The sequence below is a fragment of the Elaeis guineensis genome, chromosome 9 (genome assembly GCF_000442705.2).
Source record: "Elaeis guineensis isolate ETL-2024a chromosome 9, EG11, whole genome shotgun sequence".
NCBI lineage: Eukaryota > Viridiplantae > Streptophyta > Magnoliopsida > Arecales > Arecaceae > Elaeis > Elaeis guineensis.
In genome coordinates, this window is record NC_026001.2 from 33,167,409 (window position 1) to 33,186,717 (window position 19,309).

Here is a 19,309-nt window from a genome sequence, read left to right on the forward strand (position 1 = left end):
ATCGAGCAACTTTCTGTCTGTAGGCTGCCATTTGAACCTGAGCAATCTCCCGCCTTTCTTCCAGTAGGTCGAGGTTGGCTCTGAGACTTTGTGCATTTTGGGGTTCGTCGAATGCCACGACTCGTGCCGACGGGAGTTTAAGCTCGATCGGGATGACGGCTTCCGTACCAAAGGCTAAAGCAAAGGGAGTCTCTCCTGTAGGCAACCTCTGGGTGGTCCGATAAGCCCATAGCACATGATAAAGTTCGTCCGCCCAAGTTCCTTTTGCTTTTTCGAGCCTGGTCTTAATCCCCTGCAAAAGGGTTCTGTTTGTTACCTCGGCTTCGCCGTTCGCCTGGGGATGGGCCACTGATGTGAATTTGTGGGAGATGTTTAGGTCTTCACAGAATTCAGTAAATCTGGCTCCCGCGAATTGCCGTCCATTATCAGTGATTAGGGTTCTAGGCAAACCGAACCTGCATACGATTGATTTCCAGACGAAATCCTGCACTTTTGCCTCTGTGATTTTTGCTAGTGGCTCGGCCTCGACCCATTTGGTGAAGTAGTCGATTGCTACAAGGAGGAATTTCCTTTGACCAGACGTCATGGGAAAGGGGCCAAGAATATCCATCCCCCACTGCGCAAAAGGCCATGGGGCACTCAAGGGTGTAAGGTCGGTAGCAGGTTGTCTCTGGACGTTGGCGTATCTCTGGCATCGATCACACTTTTTGACATATTCGATTGAATCATGGTGCATTGTTGGCCAGTAGTACCCTTGGCGGAGTAGCTTGTGGGATAGAGACCTGGCACCCAAGTGGCTTCCGCAAGCTCCCTCATGTACTTCCCATAAAGCGTAGTCAACTTCTGAGGGTCGGAGGCATCTCAAGAGAGGCAAGGAGTACAATCTTTTGTACAATTTGCCCTCATAAAGGATGTACCGGGAGGCTTGATTTCGGAGTTTCCGGGCTTCTTTCGCGTCCTGGGGGAGAATCCCATCTCTAAGATAGGTTATTAGCGGGTCGACCCAGCTGGGCTCGTGGTCGATCTTCATTACGAGTCGCGGTTCTTCCGTACTCGGATATTTTAAAACTTCAAAGAGGATGCCTTTTGGCAATTCGGCTGGAGCCGATGTCGCCAGTTTGGAGAGAAGATCGGCTCTGGTGTTCTCCGACCTTGGAATTTGCCTGATGTCGAAATTGCCAAAGGCAGGGATGAACTCCTTCACCTTCTTAAGATATTTGGCCATACTGTCCTCCCGCGCTTCAAAGCTCCCGCTGACTTGCCCCACCACAAGTTGGGAATCGCTGTGCACCCGGAGTTGACCTATTCCGAGCTCCCTGGCGATCCTCAATCCCGCGATCAGAGCTTCATACTCCACTCCATTATTTGTTGCGGGGAATTCGAAACGCAGAGCGTACTCCGCAACGACTCCCTCTGGGCTGGTCAAGATCAGGCCTGCACCCACGCCTACCATGTTGGAAGATCCGTCCACATGGAGGGTCCAAAAGCTATCGGAGGAACTGGCTTCTTCGTCGGGGGAGTTCAGTTGAGTCCTCAGGTCGTCAATTTCGTTTTGCTCAGGTTCGGCCTCCTCGGGGATGGTGCATTCTACTATGAAATCCGCCAATACTTGGGCTTTTATTGCCGGTCTAGGTTTGTAGTTGATGTCGAATTCTGTGAGCTCGATTGCCCATTTCGCCATTCTCCCGGAGATATCAGCTCGGTGCAAAACCGCCTTGATCGGTTGGTCGGTGAGTAACGTCACCGTGTGCCCTTGAAAGTAAGGCCGGAGTCTCCGAGCTGCAATCAACAAGGCGTAGGTCAGTTTTTCTAATTTAGTATACCTGGTCTCGGCGTCCCTCAATACGCGGCTAATGTAGTAGACCGATCGCTGGACTTTCATTTCCTCTTTAACAAGGACAGCTGCAAGGGCTGTGGGAGAGACTGCCAGGTACAAAAATAATTCCTCCTTGGGCTCGGGCTTCGCCAGCAGTGGGGGCGAGCTAAGGTAGCTTTTTAATTCTTCGAATGCCTGTTGGCATTCAGAGGTCCAGTAGAAGTTCTTCGACTGCTTGAGGGTTTGAAAGAAGGGCAGACATCGTTCGGCCGACCTCGCGACAAAGCGATTAAGAGCCGCGACTCTTCCCGTGAGGCATTGAACCTCCTTGATCGATCTTGGGGCAGTCATATTTTGGATGGCGCGAATTTTCTCCGGATTGGCCTCGATCCCGCGCCCCGACACCATGAAGCCCAGGAACTTTCCTGAGGTTACCCCAAAGGCGCATTTGGTCGGGTTCAGCTTCATTCTATACTTTCGAAGAGCGCCAAAGGTTTCCTCGAGGTCGGCGACATGATTTCCGAAAGACCTGCTTTTCACGAGCATATCGTCCACATAAACCTCCATATTTCGGCCGATCTGCTCCTTGAAGATTTTGTTCACCAGTCGTTGATAGGTTGCGCCCGCGTTCTTGAGGCCGAACGGCATAACCCTGTAGCAGTAAAGGCCGCGATTAGTGATAAAAGCAGTCTTCTCTTCATCTTCCGATGCCATTCTAATCTGGTTATAGCCGGAGAATGCGTCCATAAAAGTGAGAAGCTCATGGCCCGAGGTAGCGTCCACCAGTTGGTCGATCCTGGGAAGGGGGTAGCTGTCCTTTGGGCAAGCCTTATTCAGCTTTTTAAAATCGATACACATCCTCCACTTGCCGTTTGCTTTCTTGACCAAGACAACATTGGAGATCCACTCTGGATAATTGACCTCCTTGATGAATCCGACCTTGAGAAGTTTATCCACTTCCTCGGCTATTGCCTTCTGCCTCTCCGGGGCATGACTCCGGATTTTTTCTTTTGTTGGCCGATGTTTAGGGTCGACCGCCAGATGATGTTCCATGACTTTTGTGTCAATCCCCGGCATATCCGCCGGGACCCATGCGAAAACGTCCGCATTCCTTCGGAGGAAATCCACGAGATGCGTCCGCACCTCCTCCTCCAGATTGGAGCCAATTAACACCACATGCTCCGCATTCCCATCATTCAAAGGAATTGGTATTAGGTCCTCGATCGGACCGCCCCTCTCTTCAGTGAGGTCATCGCGCGCATCCAACCCGTCGACCGGACAGAGGTCCGCTTGATCGCTTCTTTGCAGGGCAATATTGTAGCAGTGCCTGGCCAGCGCTTGGTCTCCCCGAACTTCTCCAATCCCCTTGCCAGTGGGGAACTTCAATTTCAAATGGTAGGTTGAAACAACGGCTCTGAGGGCATTGAGGCCGGGTCGGCCAAGAATTGCATTGTAGGCAGATGGCGCTTTTACCACCAGGAAATTCACCAGGGCTCGGGACTGCTTTGGATGTTGGCCCGCGGTCACAGTTAGAGTTATCATTCCTTCCGTCGGAACGGCGTCACCAGTAAACCCTATCAAGGGAGAGCAAATCGGCCTTAGATGACCGCCAAGAATGGCCATTCTCGAAAAGGCACTGTAGAATAAGATGTCGGCCGAACTTCCGTTGTCGACGAGAATGCGACGGACGTCATAATTTGCTATGTTCAAGGAAACTACGACCGCGTTGTTATGAGGGAATTGGACTCCCTGGGCATCTTCTTCAGTGAAGGCTATGGGTTCTTCAACTTTTTGCCGCTTGAGGGGTGCAGCTGATGTGCTGATTGCCTCCTGCCGGGATTCTCCCGAGATGACGTTGACGGAATCCGACGGAGACTGGTCATCCGACCACCCTTTATCGACAACCATAGCCGGAGGTAGTTGTGCAGAAACCTCGCGAGAGGGCATCGGATGGGGAAAAGAGGATTGGATGCCGGAAAAGATGGCCGGAAGCGGATCCGTTGAGCGCTCCTTCAAGAACAAGGGTGCTGCGAAGGCACAGATCCTTCCTCTAGCGCCAATCCTGTTGGTGCAAAAATCCGCTTGCGCCGGAGAAGCTGGAATCGGGGAAGCCGCGGTCGCCGCCGGGACCTGCAAGGGAAGTCTAAACCGGAGGTGGGGTTGCTCCAGCAAGACCCTCCGACGCTCAAGTCAGTTCTCTGCCTCAACAAGAATGGAGTGCTCGAACGGAGAATTTAGCAGAGTTTTGAGATAGGAAAAATGAGCTTAGAGAATAACGTATCTGGATCTCCCCTTTTTATAGGCGGAGGAGGCAACGGATTGATGGCGACGTTTGTAACCGTCCGGTAGTGGGCCGCCCAGGGTCAGAGGAATTGATTGCGAAAGGTAGTGGGGTAGACCCGTGGCTATTGTCATAGCCTGCCACGTAGGGCCCGTTGCAGGTGGTGGAGCGGCGTCCGTTGCCGCTAGCTGTCAGCGAGTAGTGGGATCGTGCAGCACCTGCCGCAGGGAGCGGAGCAGAATCGTGGCTGTTGATACATCCTGTCAGAGAGTAATGGGTCCGCCGCAGGGGGTGATGGAGCCGCGCGGAATCCGCTACAGGAAGTGGAACAGGATCATAGTTGTTATTGTGATCTGCCAAGGGACGCGGATCTGTTGATTGAGGCTCGGCAGTGGTCGGAGATTGGCCTTTGTAGGAGTCCGGGAGGAGTTCTCCTTTCGGTTGAGGTCGTGGGTGGAGTCCGGCTCCGGCAGTTGATACTGAGGTCGGAGACTGAGGGCGGAGCCCGGCTCTCGCAGGAGTCCGGGCGGAGCCGTTCCGCTGTTGATGGAGGAGCCCGGCTCCCGTAGGAGTCCGGGCGGAGCCGTTCTGCTGTCGAGGGTGGAGCCCGGCTCCCGTAGGAGTCCGGGCGGAGCCGTTCTGCTGTCGAGGGAGGAGCCCGGCTCCCGTAGGAGTCCGGGCGGAGCCGTTCTGCTGAGGATTTCGGCTGCGGGTATTTTATACCCAACAATTAGCGTAGTGAAAGGCTTTATTTTGATGATTTTGATCGAGTTTAGTGAAGAGTGCGATCCCAAATGAAATTTTGATTTAAAATTTGTTTAGATTTAATTTTGAATTAAAATTAATATAAGAATATAATTTTAAATAATAGATACCGAAGAATCTCTTAGAGGTTAATCGATCTATTCATTCAGTGCTCTGTGAAAGGTAAGTAATGAATCATTTTTTTGAGATATTTCATATTTATTCTGAAGATTAAATAATTATTCTTTGAAATTATGCATGATTTATGAAATTATGTTTTGAACGAAAAGTGATTCCGAAATACTATGATTTATTGATTATGCATATGTTCCGTGAAAATTATGATATGTTATGATACAAAAATATTTTAACACAGATCAGATTTATGCTCTCAGCCTAACTATATTTCAGTGGACCCCGTCAATGAAGATTATATGTTGGTACTCAGTGGACCCTACAAGTGGAAGTTGTGCGCTGGTATTTAATGGACCCTGCCAGTGGAGATTGTGCGCTGGTGTTTAGTAGAATCTACCCGTGAAGATTGTGCGCTGGTATTCAATGGACCCCGTCAATGAGAGTTAAACGTTGGTCATAGTCGAGGTTGTTGAGCTACGAATGTTTTAATTCGAATCGAATTTATGATTATATTATATATAAATATTTAAAAAAATTAAATTACATTGAATCACCATGAAATACATTTTTATGTTTATTCATAACATTGTTCTTAAAAATTATATAAATATCTAAAATATCTAATTAAAATATTTGTTACTTATTAGACTGTCTAACACATTTCCTTTCTTTTTATTTTCAAATTTAAATAATTAATTACGAACGTAAAAAATAATATTGAGACAATTTTTAAAAACGAGATTTAACATTGTCAACTTCATTGAACTTAAATCTATTATTTTATTTTTAATAAAATTTTTTTAAATATAAGATATTTAATTTAATTACTTAAATTAAAATTAATTAATAATTATTTAAATTTATTCTCCTGTGATGCATTGATATCGTGATGAGATGCCTTGCATACTTATGGAGAGAGTTCTTCATAAATATACGACGATTGCCGTGACCTCCTACTCATGATCTCGAACCGAAGGCGTGACACAAGATCTTTTATAAATTAGTTTCTCAAAGTTTATTATGGTTCAATAAGGTTTTTGAAATGTCTTAGGCGTGGATAACGGAGGTAGTGTACAATGAGGCGATCCTCTTGCAAGGCAAGCCTTTTTATGAGGTCGACAATTTTACAAGTGCAGTAAGCAACCACGAACCATGAATTGCTACATAATCAAGCATATTTGGAGTGCAGTACTTTCTCTGGCTGATCCAAAGATCGTTGATTGAAGTGTTAACGGTTGTTCGAGGTTACAGTTATAATGAATAAAGAAATTACTTTCAGACGGATAACCCTAGATAAATGAGTAATTCTCGTAGGCATTAACTGCAAGTCTAGCTCCTAGGTGTCATGCTTTTAGAAATTTTCCAAAATTTATCTTCCATTGTTAAATTGGTTGATCCAAGATCATGTAATTTCCAGCAGGACTTTAACTGTCTGCTGTCCAATTCATGGGACAGTTTCTTCAGAGGAGCTCCTCAAACCAAATATTTGTCAAGCCGGATCCTGGTTGTAGGCCTTAATCGCACAGCTCAGTGCAAGTTCCAAATGAAATACATGCCCTAATGTGCATCCAACTCTAGCCGGGAACAAGGTTTCATACCAAGACATGGTTAGGATGTACCATACCTAGACAAGGTTCAACATGGAACATCTGAGATCCATATGCCGTCACAAGATTTAGGATACAATCTTTTTGTTATGGGATCAACACTAGATTACCTCTTCATCTAGGTTCACTTAGGTTCCCTTTCTTGTGGCCCTGTAGAACATGTCCTTTATGTTTTGTGAATCAGTTGGAGCCTTCAGCTTCTTTGATTGTCTTCCATTGCTTAATTTGCTCGTTCTATTTCCAACTTTACCCTGGAAAGATAAATTTCAAACATAATAACTCAAAACCTGAAAAAAACAACAATAAAGAATTCCTCATTTTTCAGGAAAAAAAAGATGGGGATGGAAGTAAAAATTATAGAAGCAACATACCTGTACCGGACAAGAAGATGCTGGAGTGTTCTCTATAAAAGTTGAACCTGTTTCACTCTTTAGTATTTTGGTATGCATTTCTTGTACATCCAACCTGCCAAAACTAGCTAATTAAACCTGATCAAGCATCTATAAATTGCAAATTTATCCATGGTTGGAGGTCTTACTGTAAATGGCTACACAAGCGTGTCAACCAAGGCTCATCTTTTAAATATTCGCCCAATATTGAGACAATGTCCTTTACTGTGACGTACAAGTGAATCCATATAGAAAATTAGTTATAATAACAATATTCCACTAAATGTTAAATATTAGAAGTGAATACCTGATAAACAGGCACATTTCTTTGTCATGAATCAATTGACAAGCACATCAGAAGGAATTATCCAAAATTACAGTTATTGATGAGTTTTAACATTATCAAGATCCCTGTGTTATTTACAAGAGAGATGAATTAACAATGTGTGGTCTTGTATTGGACAGTCTCTGTATTTTGGCCTCAATGGCCTCATGCAGACTTGTGCATTCAGAGGCATCATGTTTTGATGAAACCTAACATTTTACATTCAATACAAATTATACATAACCTCTATAAGTATTCTACAATACACAGTGGATTTGAAGAGTTAACAATATACTTCAAAGTTAAACCCAAACTTTCCCAAACAGCGCATTTCTGTATGATTTGTTTTCTGACACATGTCAATTGGATGTCATTTTTGTAGTTTACAGTAATTTTCTCGTCAACTAGGTGTGCTTAATTTAATCCTAGTCTTTGGTTTCCAAAGAAGTTTGAAAGGTCAACATCACATATCTGAATTTATTAATGGGAGAAGATTTAGTTCCAAGGATCAAATTTGCATCTTACGGGATTAAAACCACCAGTGTGATACATAACACTTAAAATCCTTGTGGCTCCAATGTAGCCATCACTCTATACATACAGGCCATGTCCTAAATCTCGTAAATTGTTATCTACTTATGAGTGTCCATCAATAAGTACGGACTATGTTGAAATTCTTCACAAGTATGTTTTGTCATACCAGAATATACCACCTGATGCTACGTTCACTATAACATATTGGCAGCCAATTGATATTAGATAGGGGGCAAGGTTAGCCATCTCATCCTAAATTGCCTGGCTCGAAGTGCATCGAACCATACCGAATTGGAATCAGCCCAACCCGAATCGAGCAAAATTATTCGGGTTCTACCATAATGGAAGAGGTTTGGGCGGTTTAGTGCCCACCCTGCCCCATGCCTTCCTCTTCCTACCTATTCTTTAAATTTCAGCGAGAAGAGGAGAAAAACACCATATTTTCACTAGATTCAAGCAAAATTGAGGTATGATCCTCTCTCCTTCCCTCTTTTCTTTTTCATTTTGAAGGCTAAAATAGGCCAAAATGGGGAAATGAGGAGAGACCATGCCAAATTTGTCTTTTGGCATAATATGATCATATGCTATAGATCAAAGGATGATATATTCAGTGCCCAAAAGATCATGATTTTTCATTAATTGTATTTTTATAAGATTAAAAAAGTATATTTGGATTAAAAATAATAATAAATATAATATTTAAAAAACCTTTAAAATTCATAGCATGTTTAGGGGTATGCATGATACTTGCTAACTCAATTTGGTAGCAATTTGTTTAAATTTGGGCCACACAAACCCAAGAATTCAAATAAATCTTCAAATTAAGTGTTGATTAATGCATACGCTTAGACAAAAGATATATGTAGCACGCTTGGTAAGGTTATACACTACCGAATTGAAATTAATTTCAAGATAATTTATAATTAAATATTAATTTATTAATTAAAAAATACTTAAAATTATTTTAAAAACCATAAAAATTCTTTAAAATTAGTATTATGTAATAGATAATATACAAGTAATTTCTAAAATAATTCACTGATTTTTTGCATTGCAATATAAATTCATTATTTTTAAATAATTAAATAAATAATTATAAATATCTATAAAAATACATGACATGGATTCTTCAAATTTGTAGAAATGGATCTAAGAAGGAAAGTGACAAAGCATGACATAGATTAGGATCATAGTATAATGCTTTTAGGTGGCATCATTGGAGGTGCAAGTGGAGCAACGTCGAGTTTAGGAGGGGAGGAATAACCAAGTTGAAGTAGCATCTAGCAGTGGTTATCCAAACATATTAGCTCGTAGGAAATGCTCGAGCAGGTCCATTGGTTGATGAAAAAGTACTTTGTGATTTTAAGACAGTAAAGCGAGGAAGTGCTAAGAAAAGGCAGAGATCGAATATGCGAAGCTAAGCCACCCCCATAGCACTCGAAAGATCCGGAGGGCTATGAGATGTCGAATCCAAATGACATAAATGAGTCACAGATTCAAGCTGCCATCCTCAATGAGTAGTGGCAAAAGAAGGAGCCTCACATTAGGAGGCGAGTGCTAGTTCCAACTCTGAAAGGCAAATCTAGGTTACATTAAGATCTTGTCAGTCAAAGAGGTTGTCAATAAAGGTAGTGGTTAGACAAACTATGTTTGAGACCTTTCGCAGCAAGAAAGGGAAGAAGTTTAAAGACATACCAGCAGGGGCCACCAATCACAATGTAGATCCATATATTTTTCCCGACAAAGATTTCAAGTAGCAGAGAATTGATAATATGCTTGTAAAAGATAAGAAAAAGGACATATAGAGAGCTATTGCATCATGGTTTTACTTTAGCCACATCCCTACAAATGCAGCAAACAACATGTAATATCAATTTGTTATCAGTTCCATTCAAAGAGCCAGTCCGGTGTGTAGATACATATAGTGAGTTATTGGATGATAATAAGGAAGAGTTAGAGAAAATGATAGCCTCCTCCTAGAGCAAGTAGGATGCCTATGGTCTAACTCTATTATGTGATGGTTGGATGGGTCCTAGCAAGCGGAGCATCATTAAGTTGGTGGCGCTACTTTGATTTACAATCCATGGTCATGACCTTAAAACAGTCAGGTTAGAAAGTTTGGAAAGCAGCAAATTTGATGCTTTTTGAAATGAACTGGATAAGAATGATCCATGACTATACTAGATTTGTATCCATGTTTTGGCACTTGTTCATTTTGCTGGATCCAATATTTTTTTTCACCAATGTTTAGCAAATCAAAATAAAAATTTCTCAGAGAGTGTTTTCTTCTACAAAATCTGCTCTTCTGGCACGTCATTTCATTCATGCATTGAGCCTGTAAGGGTTGGGGTTGCATGCATTGTTTCAAGTATGATACATGGTTTCAAGACAACCCAGCAGAGTACAACCTACCATGGTCAACTAGATAGAGTTATAACATGGTTTCTCTCTATTGTGAGATATCTCCACATATGCATGTCTCATTTGGATGGACCATTATGGATTTGCAAGAGAGATTTAGGGTGTTGATCTATGCCCTTTATGAGTAAATATTCCACTAGGTGTGAATACAATTGTTGGCCAAGTAGGCCATGTATGCCCTTAAGAGAAGGTTTACTCATTCGATATCTATTAGAATACCAAAAATCCAATCTCAATGAGGACTTCTCTGACCGGGATTAGAATTGCTGTAGTCATCTCCAATGTGGTTATCAATCTCTGTACATGCAGGACTCAAGATATACGTATACAAACAACCATCCCTGCAGAACTCAAGATATGAGTATATAAACAACCATCCCCTTCCCCCCCAACTTAATCCTTACCAGCATCATCACCTATTCATCATCAGGTCAGGTTTGAGAGATAAATAAGTGCATCATGGTATTCATGTAGTGCGATGCTGGGACCAAAGATTACTCTTGCCTCTGTAACTACCTTGGAGTATGATCATGATCAAGCTACTGATGATCCGATCAGCTATGAATTTGTGATAATAGGTAAAATAAGATAGGTCGCCTTTCCACCACCAACTTGTGATAGGGCCTTCTCTTTCTTATGGCTGATTTGGCTGATAATATATCACCAACTTTAAGAGGATTTAAATCAGGTTGATAATCATATCAAAAAGAGAAAAGATAGATTGACAGTTTGATCATAAGTATTTTCTCAAAAGTCAGATTGATAATTATATAAAAAAGAGAAAAAAATAGGTTAATCATAATTGTTGGTGCAGAATTCCGCCGACGCCGGAGAAGCTGGAGTCGAGAGAATCGCGGCCGCCGCCGGAACCTGTAAAGAAAGTCTAAACCGGAGTTGGGGGTGCTCCGGCAAGATCCTCCGACGCTCAAGTCAGTACTCTGCTTCAATAGAAATGGAGCACTCGAATAGATTTTAGCAGAGTTTCGAGATAGAGTTTTTGAGCTTAGAGAAGAACGTATCTGGGGGTCTCTTTTATAGACGGGAGAGCGTAACTGATTGATAGCGACGCCCGTAACTGCCTGGTAGTGGGCCGTTCGGGGCCACGCGGAGTTTGTTACGGAGAGTAGAGGCGTCAGTGGGCCGTTCAGGGCCACGTGGATTTGTTATGGAGAGTGAAGTGGTGTCCAGTGTCGCGACTTGCCAGAGAGTGGTGGGGCCACGTGGAATCTATTACAGAGGGCGGAGTGGGATAGTATCCATTGTCGCGACTTGACAGAGAGTTCGGGCCTGACGGTTGAAGCTCGACTGGAACGTCTGATGGAGCGGAATGGCTCTCTGTCTTAGCACTCTAAGAAAAGCTCGAATATTTCCGAGGTTGTGACGAGTCCATTGTTATCGGGTGCCTTGGGTGTTGATACTGCAAGCGGAAGTCATCTGCTGTAGAAGCTCGGACGGAGACTTTCTGTTGGAGAAGTCCGATAGGAGTCTGATTGCTAGAGAAGCCATCTGAAATTTGTCCGATGTAGAAGCCCATCTGAAAACTATCCGTTGGAGAGATCCAATTTCACGAAAAATCCAGCAGAAGGTCGACCGATAGTGGAGTTCGGAAGGCGTCGTGGAAGTTCGTCCGTTAGAGGAGTCTTGAGGACACTGTGGAAGGTTGACCGCTGGGGGAGTCTGGAATTCAATTCTATTGTAGAAGTTCGGACGGAGTCCAACTCTTGTAAGAGTTCGAAAGGAGGCCGCTTACTGTAAAAGCTTGGACGAAGATCGGTTGCCGTGGAAGCTCGGATGGAGACTTTTATTGTAGAAGCTCGGACGAAGATCGATTGCCGTGGAAGCTCGGATGGAGACTTCTTATTGTAGAAGCTCGGATGAAGACCGCTTGCAATAGAAGTTCGGAGTAGAGATCCGACTGGTGGAGCCCGTCCATTGTAGAAATTCGTCTGGAATCCATCCACTGTAGAAGTACGGCTGGGATCCGGCTCTTGTACGAGCTCGGATGAAATTCGAAAGCGATCGACCGCCGTAGAAACTTGAATGGAGTATGGTTACTGTAGAAGTCCTGCTGTTGGAGAAGCTCGGACATTGACGAAGTCCGGAAGAAGTTCGGAGTAAAGTCGCTCGTGGCAGGAAGAAGTCTCAAAGAAATTCAGAGGGTAGCCGATCACTGTAGAAAGTCGGCTGATAATGAAGCCCGAAGAGCATTTGGAGCAGTCCGGTAGATGAATGGGGGAGCTCATTATTGGAGAAGTTCGGATGGTATTATGGAAGCTCGGACAGCCGGGGAGTTCAGAAAGACGCCGCACAAGGTCGGAAGCCGGAAGAGCCCTGGGAGGGTCGGCCTTTTACGAACTTCGGCTGGGGGTATTTTATACCCAACACCAGTCCCCCTACTTTCGAGTTCGGGTTCCGAATGAAGAAACTACAGAGAAACTTTCACGCTGAAGTTGCCTCCCTCGATTTTCGTATTCGATTGCTTCCAGATATTTTGGCGTTTGGAGCGCTGGTGCTGGAGTCTTTTCAAATCGAGGCGATCCGAAAAGATTTTTTCAAATTTCCGCTGAAGCGTTGCTCTAGGTACGGCGCAATAATGATTTTGTCAGTTGTCAGTCGCCATTAGCTGCCTGCCACAATGAGTGGGCCACGCGACGGTTATACATCGGCCAGAGGAGATCTGCAGTCATTATTGCGCCAGACCCCGTTGCCTATTTAAACCCGCCCCCTCCTTCTGGGGTTTCACCTTGCCTAAGAATTTTGTTGGAGCCCTTCTTCCCCGAGAACTTTGTCTTCCCCCAGCATGTCCCTCTCAGTGTTAGGCGCTCTTCAGGTCAATCCCCATCGCCCTTGCTGCCTTCCTGCATCTTTCGGACCAGCTTAGGTTAGTTCTGGAACCCCTCTCTTTCTTGTTCTTCTTCCGTTTTTTATCCTTCACGTTACGCCCGTTCGTTTCTCTGCGAGCGCTTTGTTTCTTATTTTTCCCAATTTTTTCGGGATTTTTTAGAATTTTCTCTTGATTCATAATATCCTCCAACACTTCCTCCTCTAGCAGTTCTAGGAGTTCGTCCGTTCCAACCCTCCAAAATCTTAGTTCCGTAGATGAACCTCGTCCGATCTTTGTACCAGACACCATTCCTAGCACTCTGACTTCGGATGAACTCTCGCTGATCAGAATTCAGTACGGGGTTCCTCCGGAGTACGAGTTTGAGCTTCCCAGACCAACTGACCGGACTAGCGTCCCACCTCCTGACCGCTTCGACTTCCGCTTCCACCCTTTGTCGTTGCTCTTTTTCATTTTTTGAATATTTCTCTAGTTTCTGTAGCGCCGAACTCCTTTAGGTTTCTAATAGGATTTCTTTCCCTCTGTCGCTTAGCCGAAGTCCAGCCAACCCTTTCTTTGTTTAGGAATTTCTATACCTTCAAGCGTCACCCTTCGGCCAAGGATTGGTGGTATTTCTCCCCCCAGTTCGGTAGAAAGGGGTTGCTGAAAGGTGCCCCTTCTTCTATCCACAACTGGAAGGAGATACTTCTATGTCCGATGTCCGACCATGGAGCTGGGGTTGCCCCTTGGGGCTCCTTGAGGAACTCCGTCCGTCGGGCTTCTAGCCTGGGAAGGGACGACCTTGAAGCCTCCAACAAACTCGAGGCTTATCCAGCTCCTCTCCTCTCCGACCTCTGAAGGAGCAACTCTTGTTTAACGTCGGCCTAAGCCCTCTCAACCTGACCGATATATATATATATATATATATATATATATATATATATATATATATTGTCATTCGCTGCTTCCCCCTTCTTCTTGTACTTTTCCTAAGCTGTGCCGATCTTCTTTCGTTGTAGATATGGACGCAGACGCAGCTCGAATGTTAGCCCAGGGTCTCAAGACCCACAAAAGGAAAGGCCCGCATCTTCGGGGGCGGCGAAGAGGGCTAGGGTATAAGAGATGAGCTCGGCCGCGCCTGCCCAAGCGGCCATTGCCGTCGACGCCCCCTCCGACGTCGAGGCCGCAGTCCCCCGAGCCTCTTCAAGAAGCCCCCTGGCTGAGGTTCCCGTTCCAGAGGCTCGCCCCGAGGAGGCGCCGGGGGCCGAAAGGAGGAGGAAGAAGACGTTGGCCCGCAAGAGCTGCAGCAGGGCTGCCATCGAGGAGGTCGACGGCTCCGAAGAGGACCCGGGGGAGAATCCCTTCAACAATAGAATTTAATAAAGAGATTGGTCGACGGGTGCATCCTGCCGAGGTCATCCACAGGATCGTCCACGCCGATCCTGAGCAGCGGGTCTGGGACTCTTTGGGGTCCTTTCTTGAGGTAGATCAATTTACTTCTTTCTTCTTTTTGCTTCTTTACTTAGCTTATTCCTTAGCTTTTATATTGACTCCCTGGCTGCTCTTGCAGATTGGACACCAACTCATCGCCAACATTGAGGCGATGAATAATGCCAAGGAGGCAGCCCAGGCGGAGGAAGATCGCCTGGCCGAGGCCGCCGCCTCAAGGAGAAGATCGTCGAGGTCGCGAGTCTCCAAGAGGCACTGCATAAAGAGGGACAAACCTCGGCAGATCTGAGAGCCGCCTTGGAGGAGGAAAGAAAGAAGGCCGAGGCCGAGGTCTCCGAGTTGAAGGCGCAGATCCCAACCCTGGTCTCGGAGGCAATGGTCCGGCAATGGAGTTCAAAACCTCCTCTAAGATGAGGAATCTGAAGGTCCAGTTTGGCCAGGCCACCTACATCAAGGGCTTCGAGCTCTGCCAGGAGAAGGTGGTCGGAAAGTTTCCCGAACTGGACCTCAGCTTCCTGGACGAGCGTCCGACGATGAAGCCGGACCTTCTGAAGCCACTGCCGGTCTTCCTCCAGCCGGGACTTCTTCGACTGCCGCGGCTGCCGCGACCGACCTTCCGGGGGCGCCGAGCTCCTCCACTTCTGCCCCAGAGATCCGAAACATCTAATTTTATTTTTTTTTTATTGCAATTTTTCCTCATTCTCTTGTACTTAAGAACTATTTAATCAATAAAATCGGATTCTTCTTTACAGAGAACTCCTTTTTCTTATTCTGCATCCTTTTTCTTCTCTTTTATTTTCTTGCACTGATTTGTGTTGTGATGCTCATCTCCTAACAACAGTGCCCTGTCGAAGCCCTTCCCCTACCACAGGGGATCCCTCTGAAGTCGATGATCCGGGGTCTGAAAAGGAAAGTTTGTCATCTAACGAAGAAATCAAAGAAGTTGGATGATGAACTTCACCGACTGAGGAAAAGCCATTCGGGCAGAGGCTACTCGCTTTCGGGACCTCCACAAAAAGGGCTTCATGGATTACACCCAGAAGAAGGCTGACTTCGTGAAGGAGCTTGAGGAACTCCGAAAACGCGCCAGCAACCGATCTTGGACTCAGGCTTCCAAGATCAGCTCCCTTGAGGTCGAGCTGGCAGCTGCACGGGAGAAGATCGACCAGTTGGAAGGAAGCTCGTCCTGACTCACGACTCATGCCGACCACGACGGGACTGGTCGAAGAAATTCTATACCTCCAGAAGCAGCTGCAGGACGTCGAGGCGAACTACAACGCCTACCGAGTTGGCTGGTGCGGGCAAGTAGATGACTACCGAAGGAAGCTCAAGACGGCGACCGACGAGGTTGTCCGCCTTCAGAGGCAGGTGTCTGAGAGAGTCCAGGCCGTTTCGGTACAAGGCTCCGACGAGCTCCGCTCCTTGAGGGGGACCATGGAAGAACTATCCATGGCCCTTGGCAGGAGAAGGCCGAACTACAGCGGCTGAAAATTCAGCTGGCCTATGAGCAGCAGGCGGTCAAAGATGCCGAGGCGGAGTCCGAAGTTCTGAGGAAGAGGCTTCGGGAGTCAAAGGACGAGAGTCAGCGGTTCCACCAAATGTATCGGGAGATGCTGTTAAGAAAGAAAGAACTGGAAGAAGAAGTTGAGAACTTAAGGCAATCCCTGATGATCGCTGGAACCGAGAGTTCGAAGTCGGAAGAAGCCGAGCTTCCTTAGAGCTTCTTTTACCTTTCGTTCTTCCGTGTATTCTTTTCTTTTCTTGTCGCTTTTTTTTTGACCTTCAAAGGCTTTATAACGTGCACTTTACTAATGAAATGAAAAAGAATTTTTTCATTACCTTATCCATTCTTGCATTAAGTTGTCGTTTACCGAGCTTCTTTTGTCTTCTGTCTTATTCGATGTCGACATTGTTTGAAGATTCTGGATCATCGCCGTGTTGATTCGCCCTTTTGTTCATGACCAAAGGTCTTTTCGAGGCCATTGGAGTTTGACGCTCTCTCTCGGTGTTCGAGCTTGGGGCCCGAACTTCTCGTTACTTTGAGGAAGTCTATTCTCTCCTACTAGTGTTGGGCTCCCCCTTAGAGACTGAAGATTTTTTACAAAGATTTTCTTCCTCCTTGAGACGAGGTCCCTTGAGTCTTGAATGTAGTTCGTTTTTTTTTCTTATTTCTGGTGTAGCTCGTCACTTTTTTTTTTTTCTTTCTTTATGTTTGGGCAAGGTTTTCCCTCTGCTCCTAGCGGGATTGTAGGGGTGTAGAGGAGCTGCTGAGGAGCTTTTTCCCACATCCGACCAGATTTCGTTTGTGTCAGGACGAGGTTCTCCTCCTGTTCCTAACACGATCAATTTCAACTCATGTTAGGACGAAGTTCTCCTCATATTCCTAACAGGGCTGTGGGGGCGCATAAGGGCCGTTGCAAGGACCTCTCCCTCCATCCGATCTCTAAATAATCGGGCCTTCGACTTTGCTCATGTTAGGACGAGGTTCTCCTCCTGTTCCTAACAGAGCTGTGGGAGCGCATAAGGACGTTGCAAGGGCCTCTCCCCCCATCGATCTCTAAATAACCGGGCCTTCGACTTTGCTCATGTTAGGACGAGGTTCTCCTCTTATTCCTAACAGGACTGTGAGGGCGCATAAGGGCCGTTGCAAGAGCCTCTCCCCCCATCCGGTCTCTAAATAATCGGGCCTTCAACTTTGCTCATGTTAGGACGAGGTTCTCCTCCTATTCCTAACATGGCTGTGGGGGCGCATAAGAGCCGTTACAAGGGCCTCTCCCCCCATCCGGTCTCTAAATAACCGGGCCTTCGTTTGTGTCGGGACGAGGTCCTCCTCTTGTTCCCGACATGCTTAATTTCGATTATCTGAAGGAGCTACTCCCTGTCGTTACAAGCTCATACCAAAAGAAAATGTATGCAAATATGAAACTTTTGTTTAAAGCAAAGTTATTGATAATACATTCGTAGATTTTTTGAATCCCATGGTCGCGGAAGGTCCGCTCCCCGTCGGGGTCCTCCAGAGATGGTGTTGATGATCCCAATTGGAGGCCGATCTCCAGGCTGTTCTTCCCTCCTAGACGGCTCTGGTTGTGGTAGGGCCCTCGACCGATCTTCCCTACCCTCAGGCCGCGTCGGATGAATCTGTCGAGCCGACCTCATCTGATGAGCTCCTCAATCTCATCTCGAAGCTGAATGCACTCCTCCGTGTCGTGACCGTGGTCACGATGATAGAGGCAGAACTTGTTAGGGTTGCGCTTCCCGAGGTGTGTGCGCATCCTTTCCGGCCTTGGCAGCTGCTCCCTGACCTCCATCAGTACTTGGGTTTTTGGAGCATTGAGAGGGCGTAGCTATAGAATCTTCCTGGGGGAGAGCCCCGCCGAACTCTGCGGTCCGGGCTTCTCTGCCTACGAGCCCGGAGAGAAGTCTGGACACGCTTGTGTCCGGGGGGAGTTCGAGAACGTGGCCGAGCTTCACTCGGCCTTTTTCAGCTGCAGGCTTTCTGGAGTCACCCGCCTACCGCTCCTTTGCGGCCTCCTCGTCCTTCATTTTGAAGGCTTCCTCTGCTCGGGCATACCCTTCGGCCCAAGCCAGCAAATCAGCGAAGTTCCTGGGATACTTCTTTTTCAGGAAAAACAGAAGATCGTTCTTTTGAAGATCGCTCTTCAGGACGGCCATTGCAACTGACTGGTCCAAGTTCCGAACCTCCAATGCGGCGGCGTTAAAACAGTTGACGTAAGTTCGGATGGATTCTCCCTCCTTTTGCTTGATGTTGATGAGGGACTCTGAACCTCTCCGGGGATGCCGGCTGCTGACAAAATGAGCCGCAAACTGATGGCTCATTTGATCAAAGGAGAAGATAGTACCCGGCTTCAATGTCGAGTACCAATTTCTTGCTACTCCCTTCAAGGTAGATGGGAAGGCTCGGCACAGGATGGCGTCTGGCGCGCCATGGAGCAGCATCATTGTCCGGAAGGCCTCTATGTGGCCAACCAGATCCGAGATCCCATCGTAACTCTCAAATTGGGGAAGCTTGAAGTTCGACGGGATCGGTTCCTGCATAATCATTTGAGAGAAAGGAGGGTCAGTACAGATATCCTCACCATAAGTAGGGGGAGCATGGTGAAGCTCTTCGATTCGCCAGTTCATCTCCTGGAACTTTTGATCTAGGAGATCCTCTCGACTGCGAGTCTCGAGGGTCTTCCAATAGAACGGAGGTAAGGACCCTCCGGGGTGGAATCGTGATCAGACGAAGGGCTCTCTGCCCTCTGCTTCCTTTTTTCGGGGAAGACAGGGCGACTGGCCCAAGTGGCCCGCCCGATCGCCGGATTCTGGAACTCCGGCGATGCTCTTTCCAGCCGCACAGATGCCTGCGGCTGCTGCGGCTGCTGCTGCATGGCCTGCACTGCTTTGGTGAGACCCCTGGCCTGCTGAACCAGCAAGTCGAACTACTCCATGCCGACTGCCGTTGCCGGAAGAAGAGCCTGAAAAACTGAAGACGAGGCCGGAGCTCGCGGATCTCACTGAGATCTGGCCACGGAGGCCGTAGATAGCCTGGTGGATGCCTTTCGGAGAGGCATCAGGTGGAGATCTAGCAGGAGAAGATGTCGAAGAAGATGACCGAGACAGTCTCGTTGAATACTTCTTTAAGAACAAGAGTCCTGCGAAGACACAAAGACCCTTCCTTTAGCGCCAATTCTGTTGGTGCAGAATTCTGCCGATACCGAAGAAGCTGGAGTCGAGAGAATCGCGGCCACCGTCGGGACCTGCAAAGAAAGTCTAAACCGGAGTTG

General features: G+C 46.5%; 1 protein-coding gene across 1 annotated transcript in view; it reads right to left on the reverse strand.

The window, feature by feature from the left end:
* Positions 1-6,334: 6,334 nt before the first annotated feature.
* Positions 6,335-19,309, reverse strand: part of LOC105051229 (uncharacterized) — a 56,466-nt gene continuing 43,491 nt past the window's right edge. Inside the window, exons 9-11 of the mRNA XM_073243751.1 lie at positions 7,122-7,197; positions 6,955-7,048; positions 6,335-6,834 (exon numbers count right to left, since the gene is read on the reverse strand). Coding sequence (XP_073099852.1) covers positions 6,712-6,834; positions 6,955-7,048; positions 7,122-7,197 — 293 coding nt within the window. The 3' untranslated portion in view covers positions 6,335-6,711. The remainder of the gene's footprint in view (positions 6,835-6,954; positions 7,049-7,121; positions 7,198-19,309) is intronic.